Source organism: Nicrophorus vespilloides, unplaced genomic scaffold (genome assembly GCF_001412225.1).
Source record: "Nicrophorus vespilloides isolate i.1.1-1 unplaced genomic scaffold, Nicve_v1.0, whole genome shotgun sequence".
Classification (NCBI taxonomy): Eukaryota; Metazoa; Arthropoda; class Insecta; order Coleoptera; family Silphidae; genus Nicrophorus; species Nicrophorus vespilloides.
This window is the reverse complement of record NW_017096134.1, coordinates 211,914-225,436: the sequence shown is the minus strand read 5'-3', so window position 1 is coordinate 225,436 and position 13,523 is coordinate 211,914. Positions and strand designations below refer to the sequence as shown.

General features: G+C 33.3%; 4 protein-coding genes and 1 pseudogene across 6 annotated transcripts; 3 read left to right on the top strand and 2 right to left on the bottom strand.

Annotated features, from left to right (window-relative positions):
* Positions 1 to 319: 319 nt before the first annotated feature.
* LOC108569733 (S-adenosylmethionine mitochondrial carrier protein-like) lies at positions 320 to 1,224 on the top strand (the record flags this gene model as incomplete). Its single annotated transcript, XM_017931395.1, has 3 exons — positions 320 to 472; positions 871 to 1,030; positions 1,217 to 1,224. Coding segments are annotated over 3 exons (321 nt in total), but the record flags the coding sequence as incomplete, so codon positions are not given.
* Positions 1,225 to 2,891: 1,667 nt separating this feature from the next.
* LOC108569753 (S-adenosylmethionine mitochondrial carrier protein homolog) lies at positions 2,892 to 10,317 on the bottom strand. 3 transcript variants are annotated; one of them, XM_017931433.1, is made up of 7 exons: positions 10,105 to 10,317; positions 7,119 to 7,275; positions 6,952 to 7,061; positions 6,772 to 6,891; positions 6,556 to 6,715; positions 6,368 to 6,503; positions 2,892 to 3,099 (listed from the first exon to the last, which is right to left on the bottom strand). In XM_017931433.1, exons 2-7 carry the CDS (start codon positions 7,264 to 7,266, stop codon positions 2,970 to 2,972), a joined length of 804 nt encoding a protein of 267 aa, XP_017786922.1. In that variant the 5' UTR covers positions 7,267 to 7,275; positions 10,105 to 10,317; the 3' UTR covers positions 2,892 to 2,969. The 3 variants fall into 3 exon arrangements, with proteins under 3 accessions (XP_017786922.1, XP_017786923.1, XP_017786921.1); XM_017931434.1 differs by having other exon boundaries at positions 7,119 to 7,203; positions 10,105 to 10,182; XM_017931432.1 differs by lacking the exon at positions 10,105 to 10,317 and adding an exon at positions 7,957 to 8,215.
* LOC108569752 lies at positions 2,926 to 6,374 on the top strand. The gene is made up of 7 exons (XM_017931431.1): positions 2,926 to 2,999; positions 4,096 to 4,226; positions 4,281 to 4,543; positions 4,601 to 4,752; positions 4,825 to 5,201; positions 5,255 to 5,403; positions 5,998 to 6,374. The coding sequence occupies exons 2-7, from the start codon at positions 4,131 to 4,133 to the stop codon at positions 6,146 to 6,148; spliced, it is 1,188 nt and encodes a 395-aa protein (XP_017786920.1). The 5' UTR covers positions 2,926 to 2,999; positions 4,096 to 4,130; the 3' UTR covers positions 6,149 to 6,374.
* LOC108569732 lies at positions 8,028 to 11,922 on the top strand (annotated as a pseudogene).
* Positions 11,923 to 12,398: 476 nt separating this feature from the next.
* On the bottom strand, positions 12,399 to 13,305 carry LOC108569735 (vesicle transport protein SFT2B). The gene is made up of 4 exons (XM_017931397.1): positions 13,151 to 13,305; positions 12,976 to 13,097; positions 12,632 to 12,916; positions 12,399 to 12,568 (listed from the first exon to the last, which is right to left on the bottom strand). Exons 2-4 carry the CDS (start codon positions 13,042 to 13,044, stop codon positions 12,440 to 12,442), a joined length of 483 nt encoding a protein of 160 aa, XP_017786886.1. The 5' UTR covers positions 13,045 to 13,097; positions 13,151 to 13,305; the 3' UTR covers positions 12,399 to 12,439.
* Positions 13,306 to 13,523: the final 218 nt, after the last annotated feature.

Here is a 13,523-nt window from a genome sequence, read left to right as displayed (position 1 = left end):
CACGACACTGTGACGTTATTTTATAATTATAGTTAAAGATAGATGTAAAGAAGTTGTATAAACAAAGATACAACATTTTTATTTTAAGTTTAATTACTTGATGTTACATAAATCATTGTTTGTTTGCACTAATTGGATTAATTCAATGAGATTAACAATCTAACTTTTGATTGTCTCTCAAATTTCTTTTTACATTTTAAATTTTGTAATCCAAGGACAACTCAAAAAATCGCGTTATTAGCGATCGATTTGTCCAACTTAATATTATGCGTTTTCATCTTGAAATGTATATTAAAATAATAAATGCATTTTGCAATAGGGTGAAGGAATAGCAGGATTGGCAGCAGATGTATCCTTATTTCCATTGGATATGTTAAAGACAAGGTTGCAGGCGCCGCAAGGATTCAAGAGATCCGACGGATTCAATGATGCATTGGTCCTCAAGTTCTTGGAAGCGCTCCGCAAGGTTCGATGAATTCGTGCATTATAGAATGACTAATTGAATAATTGTAAAATATTGCAACCGCTCTATTCTTCTGCACATACGAATCTGTTAAACACTTTGCTCCGCCGCACGTGTCCAGTTAAGCGTTACCTTTGGTACACATGCTTGGAGCTTCTCTGGGAGAAGAGATATTATACCTCCTAAGATGTTTATGAAATTCGCATCTAATTATGCATCATTTTTCATTGGTCGCTTGCATAGTGAGGATCCCTATGGAAGTTGTAAAACAAAGAAGACAAACCAGTTCTAGTCACAATTCGTCTTGGAAAATAGCATACGACCCTTATAGTAAAGAAGGATTATTCAAAGTAAAAAAAAATAACTCAGATTTGGTGTATTACTGCTTTCTAAATTTACCGTTTTAGGGTTTATACAGAGGTTTCGGTTCTACGGTGCTACGAGAAGTACCATTCTCGTTCATTCGATTTCCCATTTTGGAGTACTTCAAGAACGTGTACAGGATAAAACTGATAAATAATATTAATTTGGAACCGTGGGAAGTCGCCAATTGCGGCGCTGTAGCAGGTTTTACATCCAAATTTGGATTGAAGGATATATTCGACTTGAATAGAAATTGCAATAATCAATTATTATTATTGCTTATTATAAAACCTATAGCACTTTTTCCTATCAAGTATAGAATTGAATGAAAATTTCAATATGTTTCCCACAATTGTTATAAATTGCTTCAATATCATTAAAAAGCTTTAGCTTTATAGGCAACAATTACAGCACGTCTATTTAAATTACTATCCATTACTATCCTAAAAAGTTGAATTTACAAGAATTCAGTACAAGCTAGAAAAAGGATGGCCTAAAATAACTTATGTACCCTGTTTATAAAAATATCACATCTCACTATATAATCATCACTCTCTCCATCTATAACATTAGGTAGCAACTAATCCACCATTCCGAGATTCCCACTAATTCATAATTGTAGGATTATAGGAACCGCGATCCGTATCTAATATCTACATACCATGTACCATTGCGACCGAAGAGATACCGGGCCGAATTTTTCCAGGATTATGAATCCTTCATGACACATTAGTTTTGCAGAGGTCTCTGCCTGGCCTTCGCTTACATCGTATCCAGATGTTGTTTTTGTTTTCAGTGTTATTTATTTTATAAAAAAAAGGTTAGAACTTTTATGAAGTTGGAATGAATGCCCTGTAAACCTTAGCTCTTTCGGTATAAGTGACACCTGAGGTCTAACTGGGTCTAACAGGATACGGCAAATTTAGACACTTTTATTTTGTTTCCTTTAGGTTGGTTACAGACATTTTTTCAAGGATTGGGGAGAGTAGAAGGAGAAGAAGCGGATGAATTCGGAACAATTCGTAAATTTAAAATTATCCCTGCTCAAAAAAAGGTGAGATGACCATTGCCAACGAATTCTCGGCGATCCTTAACAAGTTTATTTATGCTTTCTTGCATATAATAATATTTGTTGCTGCAGCTTATCTCCCTCGTTGACAACTTCTGTTTTATGTTTTAATATATTATTTATACAACTTAAATATATACAGAAAATTGTATGTGCAGCATGCTCCGATGTACCTTGTATATATGTATAATGTATATTACTTAGAAATGACAGTTTTTTTTTAAATTGTCAATAACAAATTTGAAAAAACACTACCACCAGCACACTACCATCAAATTTTGTTTCTCGCAAAATAAAAAATTGAAAGGTTCAGATTGATTCCAATTTCATCCGAAATTTCTTCTCTCCTATGCCTTTTAAATGAATCGTACCAACTGTCCTCGAAAAACCATATTCACTTTGGCCCCCTACCACTGGGGGCAGGGCTAAAGACGAACGTCACCGCGGGCACTTGCAGTTGCTAGTTAATAAATTCGTCGTTGGGGGAACTAGAAAAATAAATCCGTTAATACCAACGTTAAACCCCCGCGCATATACTCCATCTTCACAGATGCCCAAAGTGCACATACTCCATCAACAAAGATGGTCCACGTCCTATATTTCATTCTCATAGATGGTTCACGTTTACTCATGTTTGAACCATCGAGTCTAAATAAATAATATTGATTGTTACTTACTTGCTGTATTCTTGACAATAGCGAAATAAAAATGGGCGAAATAAAACAAACTTACGGATAATCATGGATAACTTGATAAAGTTTTGTAATCGTGAAACAAACGTCTCGAGTTCAACCGATTCGCTCTAAAAATCACTAAAAAAATCTTCATCTCTCTAAACTCATAGACAAGAGGTTAATACCAACTGAAAATAAAAGGACTAGATTTGCCCTATCTTGTGCAAATTATTTCAGCTATCTAAATCATAAATGTTTTCTGATTAACTATGTGCAACTGCGTCATGTGACTTTTTCAGGAAAAAAAAAACAGAAAAAAAACTACTTAAAAACAATATTTATCATTGGTTGCTACAGAAAGTTAGCTATCTTTCAACGTTTAACTACAAATTATTAAAAATCAGTCCTCGAGTTCTGCTCCATCCAGCAAGTAAGTATTGCAAAGATTCTTTGAATAGTCATACATTCCGAAGAAAATATAGCCTCCCACCGTAATCCACATAACTCTGGGCACGAAACCTGCAAATAATCTGAAAAAAAAGTATAACACAATCAATATAGGGAAATTCATAAATATTTTTTAACGATATGTCATAACAAAATTAACACTAGAAACCAGTTACTTTTGCTATTTGAGTGCCCTACAGATCCGAATTGAGTTCGGCGTCATAGTAGTTCCGTTACATAATTCTGAACGGTGGCAATCGCAATTGATTATGATTCAGAAGTATTAGAATTAGTGTCGTCCCCGCAAAATATAATTGGGGCCCTTTCACATTGTTTTTTATTTACATAATTTTTTATAATAAATATATTTAGGGTTATAGTCAATAGTCCTTTTATTTTTTATTTTCATGTAAACTCCTTATATAGGATATATTATGCAAACGTTCTTTGCCTGTTGAATAGCAAAAATATTTTATTATTTTAGCTAATTTCGTAGGCGTAATTTCGTAGGCAATGCGTATCGTTTCCTTTCACGTGACTTCTAAATGACTAAGATCGACATGAGTAATGTTCTATTACACGGTGTCCAGGATATACCATCACTGTTACTATTTTATTGTGAAACTCTGCAATGTTCGTTAATAATAATCTGAAAAAAAATTGTTTTTTTGAATAGATTTTCATTACAAAGAAGATCATCATCATTAGAGATGATTTTTTTATTGTGATTGTCTTCGAACTGGTTTAGTTACAATTGGTTTAAAAACAGTTAATTTTGGGATTTAGGTATGTACAATTTTTGTCTTTTTAGCTTCCATTTTTACTGCAAAGGTCTAAGCTTTTCTTTTTTCTATTTTTATCCCTTAGAATCTTTGAAAATCATTAACTGGATTCAATGGACTAAAAAACTAATCTGAACTATATATCTAACGTTCACGCAAAGCATATATACTAATTAGTAGATTTGTTTAGTAATTACACATATATGTTTATAAAAGAATATTATATTGCGGGATTGTGCGATTCGACGGCACCACCATTCTTCATAAATACTTGATAACATAATCTAATATTTACAGCGTTCGCAATCTCAAGTTCGTATCCTTCTATCACGATGAGTTGCTCCAACAGTCACTACGATTACATCCCTGAGTATATGAGAGACACATTTAAAGATATAGCTGATAATTTAGAAGTGAATTTGTTGCGGGTGAGTTACACACTATAATGATAATAACTGCAAATCTGAGCATATGAATTTCAGCTAATCAATGACGAATTCAAACGCAACGAGCGAAGATTTAAGCCTGTCGATTTTGAGCCTGTTGGCATTGCAGACACGGAGAAAATGCTCAGATTGGATAATATCAGATTGTGCAATTGGCCTGGACTAGAGCTGGAGAAGTGCACAGTGGATTGGAGAAATGTCCACCTGAATCTGGATATGAAAGTTGGCCGTATATTCATGGATGCAGAGTGTTACACCACAAACTCGAATGGAGAGGAGTCTTTTGAAGGCGTTTTTAAGTAAAATCCAAATTGCTTGAATTTTCCATTCATTTTATTGAAATAACAATATTTTAGATTTTCTATTGATAAAGAGTCGACATTCAAAATTTACGTCGGTCTTAAAAGTGAAGATGATTCGCTTATTCCCATGACATATTACTATGAGCTTAATTTTGATTATAGTGAGATTGAAGTGATTTCAGAGTGTACTAAAGAATTGGATAAAGGTGCTATAACTAATTCATTGACTGATGACCTAAGTTTAGTAATGTAGTTTTTTCCCTATTTTCTTTATATAGAACAACTGCAATATTTCATTAGCGACAATATCAAATCATATATGCATAAGATTATCAAGGAGACTGTTGATGGTGAAGTTGTGTCGTTCTCCTACAGCGAACTGTTCAATGACGAACCAGATATTATGACAAAGTACCAAAACGACAGAATGTCGAGTGATTTAACAAATTTTCTCGATTCTGTGCACAGGGACAACAAAGAAAAACATACTATTCCATTCCAGTATTGCTTGAAGCAAGACAGGTTTTTGATCATGGCTAGTGCCCCTGAAGTAATAATGGATTTGACTTTATTACATCGTGGCGAGTACGAGAGTTTCAGAGTCGAAAACGACAGATCTATTTTCTGCTCGGATGGCGATATATGTAACATCCATGTACGTTTTGTTTAGCAGAAATCATTATTATTTTAATTGTATAATTGTTTCAGTGCTTGTTCAACATTATCTGCGACAATGGTAAGAGTCACAAATCGGCCACTTTCCTCGTAACTCCTCTGCGCACCAGTATATTCGTGGGATTCGAACCTCCTTCTCCTGGACGTGGGCCTTTTGGTAATACGCACATAAGGGAAATCACGTAAGTGTATATACTATATATTGTCAAGGCCGTGTGGAGCTAAGAAGCAAATAGGCGCGCGGCACTGTAAGGTCATCATTACAATAAAATCAAAGGTTATGGCATGTTCAACATTATCTGCGACAAGGTTAACAGTCACAAAACAGCAACTTTCATTTTAACTCCTCTGCGCACCAGTATATTCGTGGAATTCGAACCACCTTCCCCTGGACGTGGGGCAATTGGTAATTCGAACATAAGGGAAATCACGTAAGTGTATATGCTATATATTGTCGGGGCCGTGGGGAGCTAAGAAGCAAATAGGCGCGCGGGTCTTCAGGTCATCATAAAAGTAGAATCAAAGGTTATTTTAAAACAACGTTCATGCATAACTTTGTTTGGATTTCGCTCACAGAAAAACAAATTACAAGTATATAGACATAGTATTTCAAAATTGAAGCAATGGTAGGCGCTAAGGTAATATGTTTTTCAATTGATGCGTAGTAACAAAAAGACGCTGTTTTAACTCTGTCTGGGGCGGTGGAACACGCATTGTACCACCTTTTGAATATTTCTAGTTGGGCAAAAGAGAGTAAATCAATGTTTTTTTTTTAGCGATTTCATGGTTGAAGAAGACTGGGGTGATGATTTACCGGAGGAGTGGGTGAAAGATAAGGTCTTGCCGTACATGAAGACGTACTTGAGAACTTATGTAGCTTTGCTTTGCTGTAAAGCCAATGATTATTTCGAAAAGTGGTACCGTTAAATTTATGTACCAGGTACCATGCTCTGTAGCTTAATTATTATATATATATTTTTTAAATTAAACATTTATATTAACTAAATTAGGAACTCCAGGTCAAGCTTTACACATCAGTGTTTCGAAAAGTAGTAATACTAAATTTATATATTAGATACCATTTTCGTGCAAGCTTTACACATAGTCAAATTAATGTTAAATAATAATACAATAAAAAAAACTTACCCTTTTATTCCGTTTTGTACATAAACCTCCTTCCAAACGGCTCCATATCTGAGCGACTGGTTAAGACTTCGCTCTGCCAACATGATTCTCGTTTTAACGACATCTAAAGGAGTCGTTAAACCAGCTGAAATTCCACCTACAAATTCAAGTTATTCGTTAATCCTTCAATCCAAATTTAGAAGTAAAACCTGCTACAGCGCCGCAATTGGCGACTTCCCACGGTTCCAAATTAATGTTATTTTTCAGTTTTATCCTGTACACGTTCTTGAGGTACTCCAAAATAGGAAGTTGAATGAACGAGAATGGTACTTCTCGTAGAACCGTAGAACCGAAACCTCTGTATAAACCCTAAAGCGCTAAATTTAGAAAGCAGTAATACACGAAATCTGAGTTCTTTTTTTTACTTTGAAGAATCCTTCTTTACTATAAGCGTCGTATGCTATTTTCCAAGACGAATTGTGACTAGAACTGGTTTGCCTTCTTTGTTTTACAACTTCCATAGGGACCCTCACTATGCAAGCGACCTACGCAAAATGATGCATAACTAGATGTGAATTTCATAAACGTCTTAGGAGGTATAATACCACTTCTCCCAGTGAAGCTCCAAGCATGTGTACCAAAGGTAACGCTTGACTGGACACGTGCGGCGATGCAAAGTGTTTAACAGATTCGTATGTGCAGAAGAATAGAGCCGCTGCAACATTTTAGAATTATTCAATTAGTCATTCTATAATGCACGAATTCATCGAACCTTGCGGAGCGCTTCCAAGAACTTGAGGACCAATGCCTTTATATACACCATTGAATCCGCCGGATCTCTTGAATCCTTGCGGCGCCTGCAACCTTGTCTTTAACGTATCCAATGGAAATAAGGATACATCAGCTGCCAATCCTGCCATTCCACCACCCTATTGCGAAATGCATTTATTATTTTAACATACATTTCAAGATATAAAACGCATATTCAGATGGACAAATCGATCGACAATAACGCGTATTTTTGAGTTATCCTTGGATTACAAAATTTAATATGCAAAAGAAAATTTGAGAAACAATCGAAAGTTAGATGAAGTACTTTCATAATATACAAAGAACTGTTAAAGTATAATATCAAAGATATCTGGCATCAAAGTTGGTATTTATACTTAATGGCTTAATAAATACGAAATATTTGTGTCTGTGGAAGATTATTTCATAACAGTTTATATAAATACTATTAATCATTCCTGTTTTATGAAAACCCTTACACGGAAACAGTTAAATAAAGTACAAAAACAATTATCCTGATTATTCTATCTACTATCTGTACAAAGTGCAGTAATTAAATTTGTTAATCTCATTGAATTAATGCAATTAGTGCAAACAAACAATTATTTATGTAACATCAAGTAATTAAATTTAAAATAAAAATGTTGTATCTTTGTTTATACAACTCGAAATACCTTTAACTAAAATTATAAAATAACGTCACAGTTTCTGAAATATTTGGAGTATACAAAGTTGCATACGTTAGATTAAGGCGAACTTAGCAGCAGCATAGAAATAAAGTAAATAAAAAGAATATATACTTATTCTAACAGAAAACTTACAAATAGGGATGATATATACAAATGTTTCTCCATGATGATGAATCTTCAGTGAATTGTTGAAGTGATCTGCGATGTCAGTCCGACGATAACCAATTTAATATAGGTTATGTGAATGAACGCACGTTGTCAGAATTCAATATCATCGTAACATTTGCTATAAAATGAGTAACCGTCGTTCGGAATATTCCACATGTTATTCTAAATAATCAAGTACAAGTATTCGTTTGTATATTTGATGGATACGTGAAATAATTTGTAATAATTAATAGGAGGTAGACCTAACAAATATACATATTAGTTATACAATAGATGATAATAAAATAGTCGGCCACGACACTGTGACGTTATTTTATAATTTTAGTTAAAGGTGTATTTCGAGTTGTATAAACAAAGATACATTTTTATTTTAAATTTAATTACTTGATGTTACATAAACCAGTGTTTGTTTGCACTAATTGGATTAATTCAATAATTTTGATTTTGAAAATTCTCGTTATTTTCGATCAATTTGTCCATCTTAATATTATGCGTTTTATATCTTGAAATGTATATTAAAATAATAAATGCATTTTGCAATAGGGTGGAGGAATGGCAGGATTGGCAGCAGAAGTATTCTTATTTCCATTCGATACGTTAAAGACAAGGTTGCAAGCGCCGCATGGATTCAAGAGATCCGGAGGCTCCCCGCAAGGTTAGATGAATTCCTGCGTAAAACAAACCAGTTCTAGTCACAATTCGTCTTGTAAAATAGCATACGATGCTAATAGTAAAGAAGGATTTTGCAAAGTAAAAAAAAAGAACTCATCTTTCGTGTATTACTGCTTCCTAAATTTAGCGTTTTAGGGTTTATACAGAGGTTTAGGTTCTACGGTGCCACGAGAAGTACCATTCTCGTTCATTCAACTTCCCATTTTGGAGTACCTCAAGAACGTGTATAGGATAAAACTGAAAAATAACATTAATTTGGAATATATACATTAATATGTACCATGTGTACTGTTTATCTTTGTTCTGTTAGTTTTTACAACCCGTCTAGGTCACTCAAAAGGAGGATTATGTAAAAGTCGGACAACCAACTATAAAAACTACGCCACGAATAATTAACCTTCCCAAACAATTGTAAGATTTATCACCCTTTAGACCTTATCGGCAGCGGGAGACATAAAAACTCCCGCAAGCGCCTATGACGTACACATGGCAAATTAGCCCCTACCCTTAGAATATTATTCTGTATCCAGTACGTCTTCTTACATATAAGACGACACTTTTGTTATTTTAAGTTAGTTCTAGTTTGATACTACTCCTGACCAGCAACCTATGCTTGTAGCAAGTGGAAGCTAGATTACGACACTGAAGCATCTAAGTGTTAAATAAATACTATTATGTACACTGACTTTAATCTAGACTTTTCCATAAAACCCACTAGGACTCCACATCGATAATACAACAAATTATTTCCAGAGATATTCCATCCCGGGACAAAAGTGCAAACGTAAAACCTAATTAATTGTAAACCTCATTAATTTTATGGAAGAGCCTGGTAATAAGTGTAATAATACTTTTATTTTCTTTAATTTTAAAATTTATTGGAATATATTTTTTTATATTTTTCCTATCATGAGTTCTATATTTGTTTTTATTTTTAATTATCAATTTATAATTATGTCTGAAATAACAGCTTTTGTTTTTATGATTATTTTTCCAAAAAGAATAGATTCTATAAATTCCGTCCGAAAATAAACAGTCGAGTCGAGTATCATTATGATTCACAACAACACAACAGACACCATGCGCTCATTCGCACTTCCTTCCAAAAATAAACAGTTAATAAATGAAGGTCTCCACCTAATTACATGTTAATATTATGCGTTTTATATCTTGAAATGGATGTTAAAATAATAAATGCATTTCGCAATAGGGTGGAGGAATGGCAGGATTGGCAGCAGAAGTATCCTTATTTCCAGCGGAAAATCGTTTCAAAATTCCCATAATATTGATGATTTAAAATTTTATCTAATGCAAGTTTTTTCAAGAAAAATTTAATATTTTGAGTTTAATTGAATTTTAATTAAGTAATTACGTTTCAACTTTAAGATTTTACGTTTTTCTAGTAAATGGTTACAGAAAACTGTTTTTAAGTTGACTTACGACGGTGCGAATTCGAGTATTACTGCCACCAAAATAATATGTCGATAGCGTAATCACTGATATTTTCAACAAGTACAACTAGACATACTAATACGTCACTTTGCGCAAAGAAACATACACAATCACAAACATAAATGGATTTCAAATAAACAACACGCACCAACCGCACTCGACGACTGCCCGAACCGTATCAAACCGTATTACGGTCGCTCTCGGTAGGGAGACCTAATTATATGTAAATTTATTCTTCTTCTATTTTGTATTTTCTTTAATTTTAAAATTTATTGGAATATATTTTTTTATATTTTTCCTATCTTGAGTTCTATATTTGTTTTTATTATCATTTTATAATTATGTCTGAAATAACAGCTATTGTGTTTATGATTATTTTTCCACAAATAAAACATTGTTGAAATTTAATTTTACAATCAAGTTTTTTGTTATTATTACTAATATCATTTATTTTCATTTTGCTGATCAAAATTTAAGTTACTTTCATTACATATATTTTCAAACATTTTTTATTCTAAATACAAATTATCTTGGAGAATTTGCTTTTTAATTTGATTTTCTTTATTTTCTGCAAATTTTTATGCATCTTCTATTGAGTCTAGATTTTTATTTGATACGAATTCCCTAATTACAGTTATAAGACCTAATTTAAAATATTCTATTAATTCCAGTTTTATTAATTCATCATGCTGTCGTGACCGACCAATTTATTGTCATCTATTGTATAACTAATATGTATATTTGTTAGGGCCATAACTTTCCTCTTAATTATTAAAAATCATATTTAACGTATCCATCCATACTTGTACGTGATTATTTAGAATAACTTGTGGAATATTCCGAAGGACGGTTACACATTAAATCGTATAGTTGCGTCTATTGCATCACCAGCTTTCTGCTGCCCTTAAATATTTGGATAGGATCATAAAACTTAGATAATAATAAACGATTGTATTTTCCACAATGAACACATTTTTGTATTATATAATTTAGTTAGGGCTAAGCTGTAGAACTGCGAGGAAGTCTTAGTCAGGGGACCGTAGAGAGAAGAAGTCCTACAATAATAGATTCTATAAATTCCGTCCCAAAATGAAGAGTTAATAAATGATTACGAGTTGAGTGTCATTAAGATTTACAACACTACAACAGGCACCAACCGCACTCAACGACTGCACGAACCGGTTTCTCGCTCTAGGCCAGCGGTCGGGGAATTTTAATGTATTTTCTATTGAGTCTTGTTATTGAAATCCCGACGTTCGCAATCCCGACATTGCAAAGGCATTGGTCATCAAGTTCTTGGAAGCGCTCCGCGAGGTTCGATGAATTCGTGCGTAATAGAATAACTAATTGAATAATTGCAAAATGTTGCATTCGCTCTATTCTTTTGCACATACGAATCTGTTAAACACTTTTCTGCGCCGCACGTGTTCAGTCAAGCGTTACACATGCTTGGCTTGGCGGTACACATGCTTGGAGCTTCTCTGGGAGAAGAAATATTATACCCTAAGATGTTTATGAAATTCACATCTAATTATACATCATTTTGCGTAGGTTACTTGCATAGTGAGGGTCACTATGGAAGTTGTAAAACAAAGAAGACAACGCTTATAGTAAAGAAGGATTCTTCAAAGTAAAAAAAATAACTCATCTTTCGTGTATTACTGCTTCCTAAATTTAGCGTTTTAGGGTTTATACAGAGGTTTCGGTTCTACGGTGCCACGAGAAGTACCATTCTCGTTCATTCAACTTCCCATTTTGGAGTATCTCAAGAACGTGTACAGGATAAAACTAAAAAATAACATTAATTTGGAATATATAAACCGTTTTTTTTTTTTTGCAGTATTCGACATATTCATAAAGTTTTATTACCGAAAGCTATGCGAAACGTCGCTCTTTAAGCAATTATTTTTGCTCGTTATGCGAGGTTCCACTGTATTTATTATGAGCGTTCACTTTGACTACTATAATTGCTGTAAAAGCAAGACCATTATTATATAACGGGTGGCCAGACTTTTTGCAGCAAGAGCCACACCTAAACTTTTTAGTGTAATAATTTAAAAAAAATCTCAATCATAATATAAAATATATATAATATTTATATTTCTCGTGAAGAGCCGCATCCCCTGTTACAGTACATAAATAAATTATGTATAAAAAAAACCCCAACGAAGTCGGTACATCTATTATTATGGATGTTATTTTCGTTCCTAAATATCAATTACATTTGTATAGATTAAGTTTATTGATTATACAACATATACAACACTTATATACATTTATATATTAATATAAATATAAAATATCTGAGATTAAAAAAATGCTTTTAGACCAAACAAGCGGAAACGGTTTTCTTGACGACATCCCTTGCATAAGGTATATAAGACAAGGAGTACCAAGTCATAGCTGCAGATTGAAGAATGATGAACACCAATACCAAAACCGCTTTGTGCCACTAAAAACAAAAATTTATATAAATCAATAAAGAAAATAATTAACAACAAAGAAAAAACTATACTTTTATAGCAGCCACCAAGGTTAAGCAGAAAGTAACAATGACTAATATAGTGGCCAATGCTCGGGTGTGTGAAAACATCTTCTTCATCTGACTCACAGGACCCACCAGGAACAAAGTACTCGCAATCGAGACAATATTACCAAGGGTGTAAAACACAGCGAACATTGTGATTCCTCCCAAGAAAAAGGCAAAGGATCCTAAAAGAGTTAACAGGATGCCAACGACAAAGCATCCAATGAAACATTTAATTCTAGTGTTCCAACTGAGTGTTGCACTGTCTCGGAACTGCAATAAATGAGTTAAATTACAAAAACACATTGCTCACATATCAACATTGTGCATACTTGGGACATAATGTCGCGCTCTTCATCATCTTCGTCGTCTCCGCTCAAGGCTCTCCTCAGTTTATCCATGATAAAATGTTATTTTGCTCCAAATCTTTGTTTATAGATAAAAAAAATGTATGCTAAAAATAAACTTTGGATACTTGCAACAAGTAAAACCGATTTTACTACTTACACATTAACTTGTAATGACTGCAAGTGTGTAATTAAAGCATTATTTGCTTTCAACACCAGAAGTTTATTTAATCAACAGGTAGCAGCTCTTTATACCAAATCAACAAGTGACAACTTTGACGTACGTTAAAGTATATAACTGATTGCATACATTTTTATCAAAACTACATAATTTATTACTTTTTTTTAATATTTTATATTGAATTTACATGTTAATATACCAGGTTGAAGTACGCAGTTTATTCATTAACAAATCAATATGTATGTAAATAATAAAATAAACGACAAAGAAGTATAGAACATTTTTCTACTCATGTACATGCAACCAACTTTACACAGTTGTATAAATCTAAGAAGAAATTGTAGTTTATTCA